This window comes from Pteropus medius, unplaced genomic scaffold (genome assembly GCF_902729225.1).
Source record: "Pteropus medius unplaced genomic scaffold, Ma_sr-lr_union100, whole genome shotgun sequence".
NCBI classification, from domain to species: domain Eukaryota; kingdom Metazoa; phylum Chordata; class Mammalia; order Chiroptera; family Pteropodidae; genus Pteropus; species Pteropus medius.
Genome location: NW_024340701.1, coordinates 2,670,419 through 2,686,588, shown reverse-complemented (window position 1 = coordinate 2,686,588; position 16,170 = coordinate 2,670,419). Strand labels below are relative to the sequence as shown.

General features: G+C 46.3%; 1 protein-coding gene across 9 annotated transcripts in view; it reads left to right on the top strand.

Annotated features, from left to right (window-relative positions):
- Positions 1 to 14,322, top strand: part of MKNK1 (MAPK interacting serine/threonine kinase 1) — a 40,238-nt gene extending 25,916 nt beyond the window's left edge. For 8 of the 9 annotated variants that reach the window (XM_039885231.1, XM_039885195.1, XM_039885205.1 and 5 more), the window contains 7 exons: positions 1,304 to 1,408; positions 4,517 to 4,572; positions 7,618 to 7,713; positions 9,244 to 9,438; positions 10,126 to 10,290; positions 11,491 to 11,534; positions 12,912 to 14,322. In XM_039885231.1, coding sequence (XP_039741165.1) covers positions 1,304 to 1,408; positions 4,517 to 4,572; positions 7,618 to 7,713; positions 9,244 to 9,438; positions 10,126 to 10,290; positions 11,491 to 11,534; positions 12,912 to 13,170 — 920 coding nt within the window. In that variant the 3' untranslated portion in view covers positions 13,171 to 14,322. The remainder of the gene's footprint in view (positions 1 to 1,303; positions 1,409 to 4,516; positions 4,573 to 7,617; positions 7,714 to 9,243; positions 9,439 to 10,125; positions 10,291 to 11,490; positions 11,535 to 12,911) is intronic. The other variant, XM_039885186.1, reaches the window with a different exon arrangement.
- The last annotated feature ends 1,848 nt before the right edge of the window (positions 14,323 to 16,170 follow it).

Genomic DNA, 16,170 nt, shown 5'->3' with positions numbered 1-16,170 from the left:
TTTCCACCTTCCCTTTTAAAAAATTTGAAAATAAGGGCTCACTACAGTAGAGCAAGCCTGAGATCTAGCCAGGAGCCAATTTTCTGGGAATGATCGCTACTGTGTTTAGATCCCTTGACTGTTTAATCTGGCAAGTGAAAGATCTTTCAGCCCCTCTCCCTGCCAAAAGCCAGAGATAATAATTAAACAGGTGCCATTTTTATGGCACAGGGATGACACCTTCAGTCCAGAAATACTGGCTTCCAGTAGTGAGCATAGACCACATGAAGCCAAGCCATGTGTTCATGCCGTGCCAACAACATTAGGGCTATAAATTACATGTTTGAAATGCTAGGTGCAGCTGGGGTCACCTGTAACCATATCGCTCAGAGTGGGCCAGACTCAGGGTAAAGAGAGTGCGATTGGCTCAGGGCAAACCCTTCACCACAGTGTTCGGGCCACAAGTCCTGCCGAGGGGATATCTGCACAGGTTCTGAGGCCAGACTTATTTGGCTTACGTCCTGATGCCACCACTTACTGGTGTGTGACCTTGAGCAAGTTGCTTAACCATTTTTGGCTTCAGGTTTCCCTTCTATAGAATGGGGATAACTATTTTGTGGTGAGTCTAAGGTAATCTATGTAAAGAGTTATTACACAGTAATACTTGGCACATAGTAACTACTCAGTAAATGTTAGCCAACAAAATTTACTTGGTCTTTGAGAAATTCCAAGGAGGTACTCACTGATGAGTATGTGTTTGGACTTCTGATTAAAGCCCAGGTGATGATCATCCATCATTAATCCTGGAGACTTCTAAAACGAGTTGCCAACAAAATAATAAGGAAAATTCAGAGAGGAAAACAGACAGTTTTTCTTCTCTTTTTCTAGACCCTTATATATCCAGTGAGGGTGTGGTATTTCTGTTTGAAAGTTTGTGCTCTTGTTTAGATCTGAGATCAGATGCAGAGGAGGAAAAGTTCCTATAGAGAGGCCCGCAACCCTATGTTGATTCACTTTTAGTTCTTTTTTATTTCAGAAGCCAAATCTGCCCTAATGGCATTCATATTTTTTGGTTATTTAAATAGTTGTCCTCACTCTCCTCTGTACTCATCATAAACAAGTATAAAAGATAGCAGTTCAGTTCTTTTCATTCCAGTTTTGTGCCGGTACCTCCTGCATACCAGGAGCCACGCTTAGCGCTGGACATTTAGTGATGAATAAGCCTATGTCCCCACCCCCAAACCTGTAGAAACTTGAGGCCTCTGAGAAGTTATACTTCGTAGAGCCTGAAAAGGCATTCCTCTGTGTCCCCTCTTCTCCCTAGGTTCTATCCTGACCCACATCCAGAAGCAGAAGCACTTCAATGAGCGAGAAGCCAGCCGAGTGGTACGGGATGTTGCTTTTGCCCTTGACTTCCTGCACACCAAAGGTGAGCCGAGCCTTTGCCTTGGTGAGTGGGCTGGGCTGGCCAGCCCCTGGGGACTAAGGGAGAGGGGCAGGCCAGGCAGAGGGCTGGGCCAGGAGCTGATGCAGCTGACAGGCCCACCCATGAGGGTGTGAGGTCAAGCTGAAGTGGCTCCGAGGCTTCTGAAGTGGATAATGGTTGGATGTGGAGCTATTAAGAAGAATGAGGATACAAAAGAAAGAGCAGGGAGGAAAAACAATAAATTTCATATTGAACAACGTATGTGTGTAGGTGTGTGGATATGGATGATTTTCTTTTCCTATCCTAATGAATGCAAAACATGCATAATACAACCATTCTAGTATAAATATTTGGGCGTTATTCCTTCTAGTCTTTTAAAATACATCACCTATATCTCTCTTTTCAAGATTGGCATAATAGCATATATATAGTTTGATATCTTCTTCACAAGAAGTGAAAAAATGCATCTTTCTGTTAACATAGGAAGTTCAGGGTATCCACTGAACGTCACAACGGTAAATGGCAGGTTGCTATTGAATTACACTTTGGTTTACAGTCCTTATCTAGGACTGATTATTTAAGAACTTTTGTGGTAAATTAAATCTTGCAAATTAGGTAGTTTTGCATTTCCATAAATATGTTTAACTATTACATACATTTTTTTTAAATTTGCCAAACAACAGGGCCATGGCAAAAATAAATTCTGGCTTTAACATTCTGCCAGCTATGTGCTTCTGCTCAGTAATAATGCCTACCCCACAGACTTATGGTGAGAACTGAAAGAGAACTATATTATCAACAGTAGTTAATTCTTATATAACTTATGATGCGCTAGGCTCTGTCTTAAGCCTTTCGTTTGTACTAACTAGCTTACGTAATTCTGCATGTCCTGTGTGTGTATGGTATACGTATAAGAGAGTTGGGGCATAGTGCCTGGCACATAGTACATAGTTCTTCAATATTGTTATTTCCTCCGCCCTTATCCTCTACCAGGCAGTAAGCATCTTTATTCCTAATATTAATTCCCTTAAAGTAAAGCATTCTGCCTGGTAGGGGAGTGAGGGTGGAGTGAATAATTTGCGACTTAGCTCTGCTTCATTCACTTTTGCGGATAGTGGCCAGCCACCTTGGTTGTGAATGCTCGGGACCACTTGTAGGTACGCCGTTCACACCCCCTACCTTGTGCCAGCAGTGTAATGCAGACTGGTGTGGCCTATATGTGGGAGGTTCATGTTCACTGATTCCACTTCGTTTCCTCCAGTGGCTGGAGATCTGCAAACTGCCAGTGCCCATGTTGGGGGCTTGACTTGCACATGGGATGAAAATTCCTAGAAGGGGGTGTCTATACTTTCCACAGCATGATGAATAGCAGGAGTTGCGTTTCTGAAAGCTAGGATGCATGTAGGTAACACCTGCCTGACAAAGATTTACAGCTGCTGCCCAAGCTGCCTCTGTAGATTGCAAAACTGGGTCATGCTTTTTACAAGATCCATACCTTAGAGGGGGGTAAAGGCAGTTTTGTTTTTTATTTATTTATTTATTTTTTTACGAGAGTGCACTAAAGGGAACAGTGGCTGGTGGTGTCTTAGGAGTTCTGAAGAGCTTGTTAACATCTAGCTGGCCAGCTGCCCATGTGCCTAGAAGTTGGAGGAGATGAAAAACGATTTCCAGCTGAACTTGGCTGTTTTCTAAATAACTTCATACTGAGAAGATGAATTGGGCAAGAATGGGTCAGCCCGGAAACAAGTTCCGTACCTTTAAATACTGGACACACTGCAGCTTAACCTCTGGGAAATGAACCTGAGCAGCTCGATGGCTGGTGTGCTCACAGAGGCAGGCCCATTATTACACATGGCTCTCAGCTCTCAGGCTGGGGGACAACTGGGCTATCGGCACCTATTTGGAGAGCAAGGCTCCATGTGTGGCTCGTGATCCTTCTGTGGGAGCACTTGCTGTAATGGAAAATATCTTTCACTTTTAGTGCGGCAAGCTGTAGCCCGACTCAATTTGTGCAGCCTGGACTGAGTTGCTCTGGGTTCTCTCATTCAATTAGGTGAATGATGAAGTCACTGAGCCTGCTGGAGCTCAGGTTTTTCCTTTCTACTGAAGGGCCTTGGTGGCCTGAGCCTCCGCCTCCTACTTGGAGGGCTACCTGAGAAGTTGATCACTGGGGAGTTTTAGTGAAGCAGATTCTGCTTTTCCCCGTTGCCTCAGGAATCCTCTGCTGCTTTCCAGTACTTCCGAGCAGTAGCGGTCTGGGCTTTGCTCGGCCTTGCAGCCCTTCTCTCTCCGCACCGTACATTCTGCAAGAGGAAAGAGGAATGGGATGTTACTGTGTCCGCCACTACAACTCCATGACCCTATGAGTTGGTTCTTTATCTCTGTCTTCAGTTAGAAGGTGGTTTTTCCTCAGGTGCCTTCTTGGCCCCGTCAGCAGCTTTTAACCCCTCACGAAATCAGCTACTATCTGCAGTTTCCTTTGGGAGGGCTGCCCAAAATGCAGGGGAGCTTCTCTTAACAGCACCCTCGGACCAAAGCAGTCTTTGCTGTGCTTCTGGCTGGACTGTCTTGGACATGCAGAGCAGGAGAGAAGGGAATCAGACAGGCTTGGGAGATTTGTTCACTAACACTTGATCCTCTGAACATTCAGGGAGTCCCACTGAAGGAATCATTTTTTTTAAATCGGCCACAGAAGAAGAAATGAGGTAGAGCAGTCTCAGCCCCCTGAGATGCTCTTAAACAAGACACTCATTATTTCTGCATTGCTGTTCCAAGCATGGCCATTGCAGGGCTCTTTGCTCTCTGCTTCATATTAGGCTTCTTATTCTTAGTGTCCCTGCGGTGCTGAGAGGTAGGCTGGCTGGGATTCATTTAGCCCTTCTTATCCCTGCCCGATTCTAAAGCTTCTGCTTCAAAAGAACTTGCAGAATCAACTGCGCTCTTGGTTTGTGTCTCTGGTTACTTCTGCCTCCTGCAGCTCGTTGACTTTTTAATGTACCATAATTGAGAATTAATCTGCGAACAACAGCATTTGGAAAAAGTTAATTGTGTGTGGAATGTTTGATAATTATGTTCATATGTTAACCATTTCTTTGCTCTTTGTCGTTTCAGGCATTGCTCACCGCGATCTGAAGCCAGAAAATATATTGTGTGAATCTCCAGAAAAGGTACTTAGGGCCCCACTTAAGATGTTACAGTTTTTACAGTGATGCAGGAAAGCCACCCTTGCTTTCAATTACAGATTGTTAGCTGTCCTCTCAGCCTCAGGTACCAACTTGAACTGGTTATTATGGACATGTGAGAATGTTATACTTAATATGTGGTATTTCTACATTCCAAGTAGGGTTAATCCTTGTCCCTTCTTTGCTGTTCTCAGCAGTGTAATTGGTTTAAGCCTGAGAGTTTGTAAAATACATATGAGACCCGCACAAAATGTATGTTTTCTAGTCCAGTGCACCTACCTTTAGAGCAGTGGATGGGAGTCATAAACAACAATTCAATCTTATATGAAGCAAATCTCTGCCTATAAATGTTTATGTCATGGTATATAGGCCAGCTGGTGTCTACCACTAGATATGTAATTAGGAAGCAAGTTCTTGAAAAGGGTTTTTATTTCCATTTTTATTGCCCATTAAAAAGAAATACTTGATATCGAACAAATACCGCCGATTGTAAACTTTCTTTTAACTCAATCTACTAGTAAATGTTAGTGTTTGTATTTCCATAGGCATGTATGAATTTGACAAATTCTGTGTTTATTAGGAGGGATTTAGGTCCTGGTGATTTCGATGGCCCACATTCATAGTTCTGTGTGTGTATACGTGTGCATATGCATGAACACATGTGCCTTGGTCTGAATTAAGGGATAGCCCATAAATAAAGAATGACTATGAGTGAATATGTGAGTCAGCCTACTACTTACAACACTTGTAGGGAATAGTAACATATTAGCTCAAATAAGATCTTATGACTTCCTGCCAGTAGCTCTGGCCTTAAACTTTATAATTTGTCATTATTATCATTATGGTTATTAATAATAATTATAGTTGACATTTCTTGAGTGCTTACATTGTGCCAGCACTAATACTTATTTAGTATTTATAAAATCTAATGAGGTAGATACTATTATTATCTTCATTTTATTAATGAGGAAACTGAAGCTTAGACAGATTAAGAAACTTGCCCAAAGTCACTCTGCTGATAAGTAGTATAGGTTAAAACTAAGGTAGTCTGACCCCAGAACTCCCCGGGTTCTCTGAGCTACTCTGTTACATTGCCTCTGGTTTATAGTGTACTTTCATGTTTTTGGTTTCATTTGATCTTCAGGGCTCAGATCTGTTGCCCCTTTTTTATGGTTGAAAAACTAAAATTAAGAGAGATTGAGTATCAAAAGACATTATCAAGAAAATAAAAAAGACAACTCACAGAACGGGAGAAAAAAATTTGCAAGTCTTATATCTGATAAGGGTTTAATATCAAATATATAAAGAACTTCTAAAACTCAACATCAAAAAGACAATCCAATTTAAAAATGGGCAGAGGACTTGAACAGACATTTCTCCAAAGAAGATATGCAAATGGCCAATAAGCACATGAAAAGATGCTCAACATCTTTAGTCATTAGGGAAATCAAAATCAAAATCACAATGAGCTACAACCTCACACCTACTAGGATGGTTATAATAAAAAAAAATAATAATAAGGAAAATAACAAATGTTGATGAGGATGTGGAGAAATTTGGAACCCTTGTATATTGCTGGTGGGAATGTAAAATGGTGCAGCCTCCGTGGAAAACAGTTTGGTAGTTCCTCAAAAAGCTAAGCAGAATTACGATACCACTCAGCAATTCCACACCTATGTATATACCCAAAAGAATTGAAAACAGAGACTTGAACACAGTGTTCATTTGAGCATTTTCACAATAGCCAAAAGCTAGAAACAAGCCAAGTGTCCAAAAGATGAATGGATCAACAAAATATGGGTATATACATATAATGGAATATTGCTCAGCTGCAAAACAGAATGATTTTCTGATATATGCTACAATGTGGATGAACCTTGAAAACTTTATAAATGAAGTAAGCCAGACATAAACGGACAAATATTGTGATTCCACTTATATGAAATATCTGGAATAGGCAAATTCACAGAGATGGAAAGTAAATTAGATGCTACTGGGGCCGGGAAGAGGCAGGAATGGGGAGTTATTGCTTAACAGGTACATTTCTGTTTGAGATGATGGAAAAGGTTTTGGAAACATATATCGGTAATGGTGTACAACAGTGTGAGTGTGATTAAGGCCACTAAAATGTACACTTAAAAATAGTTAAAATGACAGATTTCATGTTATATATATTTTACCACAATAAAAAAAAAAAAAGAGGCTAAGTGAAAAAGAAAGGAGAATGCAAGAGAAAGAAAAAGGAGGTAAGGATAGAGGGAGGGAGGAAGGTAAGAAGGAAGGAAAGAGAAGGTGAGAGACTTGTCCAGGCTTACCCGACCGGTAAATGTCTGAGCTGGAACTCACAGACCCAGCATTTTTGACTCACTGTGCTCCTTCTGCCACACAGGCTGTTCTCACCTGTATACACAAACTGCCCTCCTGGTTGGCTCCGGAGATGACTCATGCTGTCTGTGAGCTCAGGTGTAGCATTCAGTTCTGGTGGGCTTGGCTGCTATGTCACTTCCTGCAGTGACCAGCCATCCCAGTTTGCTTGGGCCTGAGGGGTTTCCTCAGGAACGCAGGACTTTCCATGCTTAAACCAACAAAGTCCCAAGCAAGCAAAGACAAGCTGGTTACTCAGCCACCTGAGATAGTCAAGGGTTTGACTCAAAATTCCTTTGTCCTCCATGAATGGGCTGCAAAGAGTTTTCCAGGAATACATACGAAATTCTCTAGGTTCTGTGTTGCACCTTCATTTGTCGACAAGAGTTCCATAGATTTGCTACTTGTTTTATACTAAGTTCACAACAGTCTGACACCATGTAGTGCACACATTTTCTCTTAGTCGAGAAATAAGGGAAGAGAACATCTTAGGATAAATCCTCACGTGATTCCTTACCTGAAGAGAGTAAACATGACCTGACAGGTACAGTTGGGCTTCAGTGTGGCAGCCACACAACTATGTACCCACATAGTCCCATCGGTCTCCTCATGCATGCCCTCTGGTTTCTTTTATTTGTAACCGTTGCTTTCTGCTTTCCTTTTCAGGTGTCCCCAGTGAAAATCTGTGACTTTGACTTGGGAAGTGGAGTGAAATTGAATAACTCCTGCACCCCCATAACCACACCAGAGCTGACCACTCCAGTATGTGCCACCTCCTTCCGAGCTTCTATACATTGGAAGTGCCCCTGACCCAAAGCTCTGGAGTCCGGAACAGAGGGCTAAGGAAGGAAAAGCGAGTGTATCTATACCTTCCTGCTGCCTGAGTTGTCATTTGGCTCACTGCTCTGTACTGATAACACCCTCCCTGCCCCAGTGCTTAGTTGCTAATGAAACTGACATTAGAGCTTTTAGCCTGGGGTGGGCCCTCTGCCAGTGACGAGACAAATTGTATCTACAAGAACAGGCTGAGCCCTGACTCCTAACCCAAGTGAAAACAGACCACTACTTCCGGGCCAGCCTTTGCTATATGAGCATATGTTAGCTCTGAGAGACCCATTCCACTGCCAAAGATGTGGCACATCACCTCGTGATGGAGGATAGAGAGTGTGGTCCGTCTGTGGTGAGAGCTGAGAGGTCCCGGGCTCTCTGCACAAAGGCTCGCTTGGCCCAGTTGTCCTGTTGCTTCCCTCACTTAACACTCCATGCCCAGATGGTGCTGCTGGGAGCTACTTCTTCCTAAGACATCTCTGTACATACTCAGTATACTATAATTATTACGATTCTTTTGAGATTTACATGTTTTATAAGTGAATCTTCCTAATAACCTTTTTTTTAAGACATGTATTGGAATATGCTCATGTCTTATTCTAAGTAACATTATTAGAAATGTTTGTGTATTAGCTTTTACGACACTGAGCTACCTTGTTCTCATGGTCATTAACTCTAATTGCCAATAACAGAGAAAATGTCCTTTCTCTACTTACGATCTTTCCATCAAATTAGTTGTGTGTGTTGGAGGTGGGGGGCGTCTCTTGCTGAACCTGAAATGATGAAGAGGGGAGCAAAAAGAATTTGTTTTGTTTTGATCAGATGGGAGGAAGGAATCCTGGATCCCGGGTTTGCCACTGCTGTGCTTAAACAAATCCCTGTCCCATTCTAGTCCTTGTTTTTTCCCGTCTATAAATGGGAGGAGCAGGGAGAGTGGATTTGTTCTAAGAGCTCTCCTAGCTTTGATGGTCTCTTAATTCTAAATCCTTATGCTTTTTCTGCTCTAAGCTAGCAGGGAAGCTTGGCAGGACTTCACTTTAAGAAATCCTTGCTTTATGGAATTGATCTGCACAGATCTCCCTCCCAGAGCCGTGCTTCTGACACATTAAATACCTGTACATTAAATGACTGTTTATAGAGCACTGAGGCAGGGAAAGATTCCTGGAACTTCTGGACCAAGGGTCTCTGCTTCCTGGAGAAGAACCTGAAAAGATAAGAAGGTGGTCACAAGGATCATGGGGAATGATAGGACTCAGTTACTAAATGCTCAGTTGGCCCAGCTTTTCTAAGCATCTTGGTGGCATCAGGCGGGCTCTCTGGCTGGCCTTCCTGACAGCGTCTTGCTCTGTAACTCTGTCCTCTTGCTTAAGTGCCATTTCATTCTTCTCTTTGCCATCCTCTCTCCTTATGACTAAGCCTCTCTCTTCTCTGCCACTTCTTCCTCCCCAACCCTGGCCCCCACAGTGTGGCTCTGCAGAATACATGGCCCCCGAGGTGGTAGAGGTCTTCACAGAGGAGGCCACTTTTTATGACAAGCGCTGTGACCTGTGGAGCCTGGGCGTGGTCCTCTACATCATGCTGAGTGGCTACCCCCCCTTTGTCGGTCACTGTGGGGCCGACTGTGGCTGGGACCGGGGAGAGGTGTGCAGGGTGTGCCAGGTGAGTGCAGCCCCATGACCCATTGCAAAGAGCTGGCTGGGTGGCAGCATGGTTGTGGGATGCCAAGCAGGTCTGGGCTTTGGGATTGTTCCTGATCCGGAAGCGTGTAGATAAAGCCCCTTCCCTCTCTGTCTCAGGGCAGCCACAAGGTGAAATAGAGATAATAGGGTATTTTGCCCAGCCGGGAGTTCAGAAAGGGTTGCTAGAGAAGGCCGTACCTGAGGTTGAGCCTGAAAGGATGAATCTTACCTCAGGGGAAGAGGGGCAAGATATACAAGTAGAAGGAAAGGTACAAGCAAAGACACAGAGGTTTGCGAGAGTTGCGTGTGTAGGGAAGAAGAGCGAAAGTGTGATGGTGGTGGGAGACGAGACCTGAGGGGGTGCCCGGAGCCCGTTCACGGAGGGCCCTGTGTAAAGGGCCAAGAAATTCAAGCTCTGTTCTCTAGTTGATACTTTCTATACATCACTCACCCAGCCCTCCAGAAGCATAGCCATCCCAGCCCACCAAGGGCATTCTGTGCGGTTTGATGATTTAGGGGAGAGTGGGGAGTCTAGAGAGGGCCCTGATCTGTGGCATACCCCAGCTTCAACTGAGGTTATTTGGACCCAGGGTGACCAGATCAATGACAGGTATATCCTGCCCATCCCCTAGCCAGTGTGGCCTCAGGAGACATCTTCTTTACCTAGAACAAGCTGTTTGAGAGCATCCAGGAAGGCAAGTATGAGTTTCCTGACAAAGACTGGGCACACATCTCCAGTGAGGCCAAAGACCTCATCTCCAAGCTCCTGGTTCGAGATGCGAAGCAGAGACTGAGCGCTGCCCAAGTTCTGCAACACCCGTGGGTACAGGGGGTGAGTGACCCAAGGAGAGGTGGCGTCCCACCTCCTCAGGCCTGCATCATAGCCATGAGGAAGCGCTTACACCCAGGTAGCTCACCTCAACTGGAGGGAGATTGTATGGCAGCTTTAATTCTTGTGCATGTAAAGTGAACTGAGTCCTAACTCAGCCCCAGACTGAGTCCCATACTGGTCATAGACTTGACTCTAACCTGAGCCATAGACCAAGCCCCTAGCTGACCCATGCCTCTCTGAAACAGACAGAGGCCTCTGGGGGATTCAGTACATGCATCCCACTATTGGCAGAGGCACTCAGCCCAAGAAGCAGCCCAGTGTCATCACTGGGGCCTATAGTGCCGTTGCCTTGTATATAAAGATCATTAGCTAAGAGCACCCAGAAGCAAGGCCTTACTGCCCTGCTTACTGCATGGCTGCACTAGGGGTACATCTGTTCTCCTTGTGGTTCTGGACTCTGGGTACAGTTTGCCCAAAAGGCACATGGTGGCTTTTACCCAAACTAAAGATCTTAGTTTTCACTAGAAAACATTTTTAACCATCTTCCTTGGTTAGTTATGGGCCTTGACCTCTGCCCTTCCAAGGGGTCTGCCAGACCTCCTGGAATCACTGTGTCCCCTCGACCTGCCAGGCCCTAGCTAGCCTCAGTGGCCTTGACAGCCCCATGTTACAGATGGGGACCCAACCCAAGAGTCTCTGAGTGGATAAATCTTAGCCACCCAAGAGTTGCTGTCTCTACTGAGCACCCCCCACATTCCAGATGCTGATAATAGTGGGACAAGTAATACCAAGTCCCTGTCTTCATGGGGAGAGGGAGAGAAGAGAATAAATGGCAAGATAGTGTGACAGGTACTTATCAAAAGTGCTAGGTGCACCAAAGGACAAGGACCCACCTGTGCTTGGGGCAAGGAAGTGGCAGGGAAGGGGGAATGTCTCACAGCGGGAAGAGACCCTAGAGCTGGTCTTGGAGGGTGATTAAGACTTTGCTAGGCAAAAAGAGGGCTCTCCATGCAGAGGGAGCTTGGTTGAGGACTGTTCCTTTCTTGCTCTCTCCTTAGGAGGTCTGATCCTGCAGGTAAGCCTGGCCAAGCCCCCGTGCTGGGCCAGAGCCTGTAGTAACCTACTCACTCTGGTGTGGGTGGGGGCAGCTCTTGAAGGAGGGAGCAGCACTTACCCACACATCTGTCCTTCCCATTCTAGCAAGCTCCAGAAAGGGGACTCCCCACGCCGCAAGTCCTCCAGAGGTAAATGCCACGACCACCAGAGCTTTTCCTTCTTTGGTTTTTTGACTTTGTCTCAGCCACCTTGGGGTGGAGGTGGGGGCTGGGGAGGTCGTCTCTGGGCTCAGATATCCTCCTCCTGAAGGGACTAGCCTGCCTTCTCCCCACTTCTATTCTCTTTACTCCCTGCAAGAGATCTGTCTCCCTCTCTTCTCTTCTTTTACGCTGATAGCTTCCCCTGCCTTCAAGCACCTGCAAGGCCCCTCCTTGTGCTGTGTGCAAGAGAAAATCTTGTCTTGCATATCCACTTGATCCTAACAAGAAATCACCATTTGCAGCCCAAAGACAGACCTTATTCGTGGGTTACTCACACCAAGGTTTCCTTCTGCTGCTATGGGTTGGTGAAAGTAGCAGGAATCAGGGACACTGTAAGGCCACTAGTGGGGTTAATTGTGACTTACACAGCACTAGACAAAAGAAAATATAATGGCCACTGTATAGTAAATACTTACCACATGCCACATATGGTGTGAAGGGCTTTATATATATTATAACCATGATCTTCACAATAAATTTCAAAGAGAGAGGTGTTCCTTTTACCCCATTTTATAGATTCGAAAACCAAGGAATAGAGATAATGAACTTAGTCAAAGCCACACAGTAACCTTGGGAGTTCAACTTTGAACCTCGTTCTGTTTGACTGTAGTGCCTTTTAACACTTGATCGGGTTCTTAGTGAGCAGCGCCCTCTTCCCAAAGGGCCAGGGCGAAAGCACTGTGGGAGGCCTCCAGGAACCAACCTCATGGCCATTTCTAGGAGTTACACAGGGAAGTCTTATACCTTTATAGACTCAGTTCACATGAGCCAAAATGCTCTTGTGTGGCTTGGGTTCCTACCTGATTCTCTAGAGCTGCATCCAGATGCTTTGAGCTCCAAACCTCAGATCTACCTTAGCAGAGTTATTCAGCAAACCCAAAGTGACTGTTATATGCTAGCCCTGAGCTGGGGACACAGACATAAAGGCACAGCCCCTGCTCTTGGAGCTTCCTGCCCTGACAGTGGACAGGGATGTACATGGGTGGGTTTCATGTGTCATGGCCCTTTGAGCTATTTGTATAGCCGTGGGGACTTAGAGGAGGGTGCTCTGAATAGAAAGGGCATTTGCTCTTCTTAAGTCCAGGGACAGTAATTGAGGCTCAAAGCCATTCCAGCCTCAGCGAAGTCAGATTCCAAACCCATGCAAGAAGAACTCTGGAGACAGCAGCCTGTGCAGGCAGGCTCAGAACAATCCACCGCGCGTATAGAACTGCAGCAGCTGGTGGGAATGTCAGGGACCAGGCCTGGCTGACGCCGTTGAGTGCTGCCTCCCTCTTTTCTCCGCTTTTCCCTCTGACCCTACAGAAATAGCAGCACAATGGACCTGACGCTCTTCGCCGCTGAGGCCATCGCCCTTAACCGCCAGCTGTCTCAGCATGAGGAGAACGAGCTGTCTCAGCATGAGGAGAATGAACTGGCAGAGGAGTCTGAGGCACTGGCCCAGGGCCTCTGCTCCATGAAGCTTTCCCCTCCCGCCAAGTCACGCCTGGCCCGTCGGAGGGCCCTGGCCCAGGCAGGCCGCAGAGGAGATGAGGGACCATACCCGACACCCACAGCACTCTGACCCACTCTTGGCTTCTCCAGGCATTGGAAACCTGTGAGGCCAAAGTCTGCAGAGCAGGCAGAGGGACTTGCTGTGCATCTCCAGGCAGATCTTTTCTTGGAGGGCCCTGAGGTTCCCACCCTACCATTTCCCATTTCCCCAGAGTCCTCAAGGAAAAAGCTTTTCCAAAGGGGTTATCTTTGAAAAGGAAAGCAATCACTTGTCACTTTGCATAATCGCCTGAGGCAGGGGCATCTCTTTGCTGGGCTCCTGCCCACCTGCTCACCCGCCTGCAGATTCTGGATCCAGCCTGCTCTCGCCAGCCTGGCAGGCAGGCAGCGGGCGGCTGGGGCTCCAGCCTTCAGGGAGCCAGTGTTGAGAAGTGTCAGTTGACAGAGGCTCTTCCCCCTCTGCATTGTCACCCCCCTCTGGCGGTCCTTCTACCTTCCTCTGTCCTCCAGATGTCCTCTCCCTGGGCTGAGCAAAGCCATCCCCTCAATTCAGGGAAGGGCAGGAGGTTTCACATTTGAGAAGCCAGATCAGTCTTCCAGTCTGTTGCACAGAGAAGCACATAATCTTTCTTTGCCGTGACCGAAATGTGTCCCTCATTTATCATCCTCTTCCTTGTTTGGGATTGCTGCTAAAGTTAGTATTATTTCGTTTAAAAAATGTTTGTTTTTTTAACCATGCTTTTCCAGCAAAGATGGGAGTTTAAACTCCCACTGCAAGCCCATGGACTTTCCAGAGCGTGCAATGGCTCGCTCTTCTTTCCTGAATGTCCATGCATGTGGAAGGTTTTAATCAGCTGTTTCCTATTATTTTAATTGTTTTTAAGCTGTTAAGATGATAGTAAGCAACTTAGAGACTGAATCTGCTGCTGCACCCCTCAGGCCTGGTGTGGAAGGCCACAGGGTCTGGGGCAGTTAGAAGAGGGTCTGGGGCAGTTAGAAGAAGCTCTGTGCCTGATGTGGAGCCAGTTCAAGGCAGCACAGCCGCCCTAGTCTGAGCGATGTGGTGCTTGCTGCCTGCCGGACAGCATGAAGGCAAATCTGGCATCAGATAAGCTAAGCTACGGAGTTACCTAAAGATAATCGATATGCATATGTCAGACCGATATTTATACAACAATGCCATTATACATTACACTTGTTTTAATAAAATTTTTAAATTCTAGCCATGGCCTTCCTGATCATCCTTTCTTCACCTGCAGACCTGAGAGGAATACAGACTTTCTGGAGAGGGACCAAACCCAGCCCCGCGGGGAGAAAGTGCCCCTCTAAATATAGCACCTCACTGGGTTCGTAAAACAAGGTAAAGGAGATGTGATTGCTTTTCTTCTTTAGGAGAGGAAATGAAATTCATCAAACATTTGTCAGTCTCCTATCCTGTGCCAAGGCCCAGAGATGAGTAAGAATGGCCTTTGCATTTTAGGATCTCCTCATCAGGTAGAAGAGGGGGTGTCAGCAACTATCACACAAGCCATTTCAAAAAGTGCTTTAAGAGATGTGCCCTATACACAGCCCAGCCTACCCACTCAAGTGGGAACAGAGTTCCCTCTATCTAAAGCAGCACTAAGCCCTTCTTGAAGATCCATTGTGTTCCCAGGACTGTGCTTATCCTGCCAGAGCTGGCAACAAAGAAAAATGGTGCCTCACGTCCACAGCCCTCGTGTTCATCATGCAGGGGCTTTCATGTGCGTTGTCTCATGTAATCCTCAGAAACAGGCTGGAAAGGGCTGAGGCAGGAAGGGCCTTTCTAAGTTGCCAAGGAAGTAGCAAGAGGGAGGCCTGAGTGTCAGGGCAGTGGACTGGGTGCCCTGGCACCCTTCACCCTGTGGAGAGCAGAGCAGGGAGCTGGGATTAGGGGCTCTCCACTCTGGGGCAGATGATGAGCCCGGCTACCAGCTATCCTGCACTGTCAATGCCTCCATGTTGATAATGGCATACTTTCTGTTGGCAGTCTCCCCTTTGCAGTAGGCCTTACCACCCTCACATCCTGTCTTCATTCTGGAGTGGGATGGGCTGGAAAAACAGGCCTGCAGAATCTGAGTCTTTTGGCTCGAAGTCTTCCAGTCCCTGGGGACTCAGAACCAAGGTATGAGTTTTGTCTGTGGACTGCAGCCCCAGCATGGTCAGTCCTCCAGTTTGAGCCAGCAGGGGTGTGACTTCCGGGGGCTTCCTGCACCAAGCATCCCCCTCTCCCACCCTGTCTTGCACACAGCTCTCATGCCTCTGTGCCTTTGCTCAGGCTGTGCCCTCTACTGCCCCGCTTCCCCATTTTAGTCCACCTGGCAAGGTTCCCCTCATCCTCCACTGCTCTGCTTAAATGCTACTATGCCTACTCTGGTTTTGCCAGCATTAGTGTCCACTTACTAAGTAACAGGTACTTTCTGAGAAGCTTACAAACATTACATTATTTAAATCTCACAGAAGTCCTATGAGGTTAGGTACTATTATTTACTCCACTTCACATGAAAAAGCAAGCAGAGAAAGGCAAAAATAGCTTGCCAGGGGCTGTACAGCTAGGAAGGTAGAACTGGAATTCTTTCCAGAGAGACTCGGGACCCAGAGCTGTGCTGCCCAGAGTTGAAATCTCAGCTCTGCTACTTACTATCTTTGGGCCTTGGGCAAGTTACTTAATCTCTGAGGGTCTCAGTTTCTTCAACCCAAAATCGGGCATGCTGACCTCATGGTGCTATTGTGAAAGTTCATAAATTAATAAATATAAAGTGTTTAGAGCAGTTTCAGGCATACACATAAGCGCTCAATAACTTAGCTATGATAGTCATAGTTATTTTTATTGTCTCCCGGGGCAGAATTACTTAACTAGGTCCCAGTGGTGGAGAGGAGCTTTCCCCCTTTCCTTGGCTTGTGTGGCTGGAGATGAGCTTGGGTTTTTTAGATGGGCCTGGCCTCTGGCCCTTTGTGGGATCCTCCTTCTGACAGGCTGTTCTGTCCCTGCTTTCCCCCCGAAGGGCAGCTGTGGGGGCCAGGGGCCCTGAGTTCTAGTTCTGCCACAGTT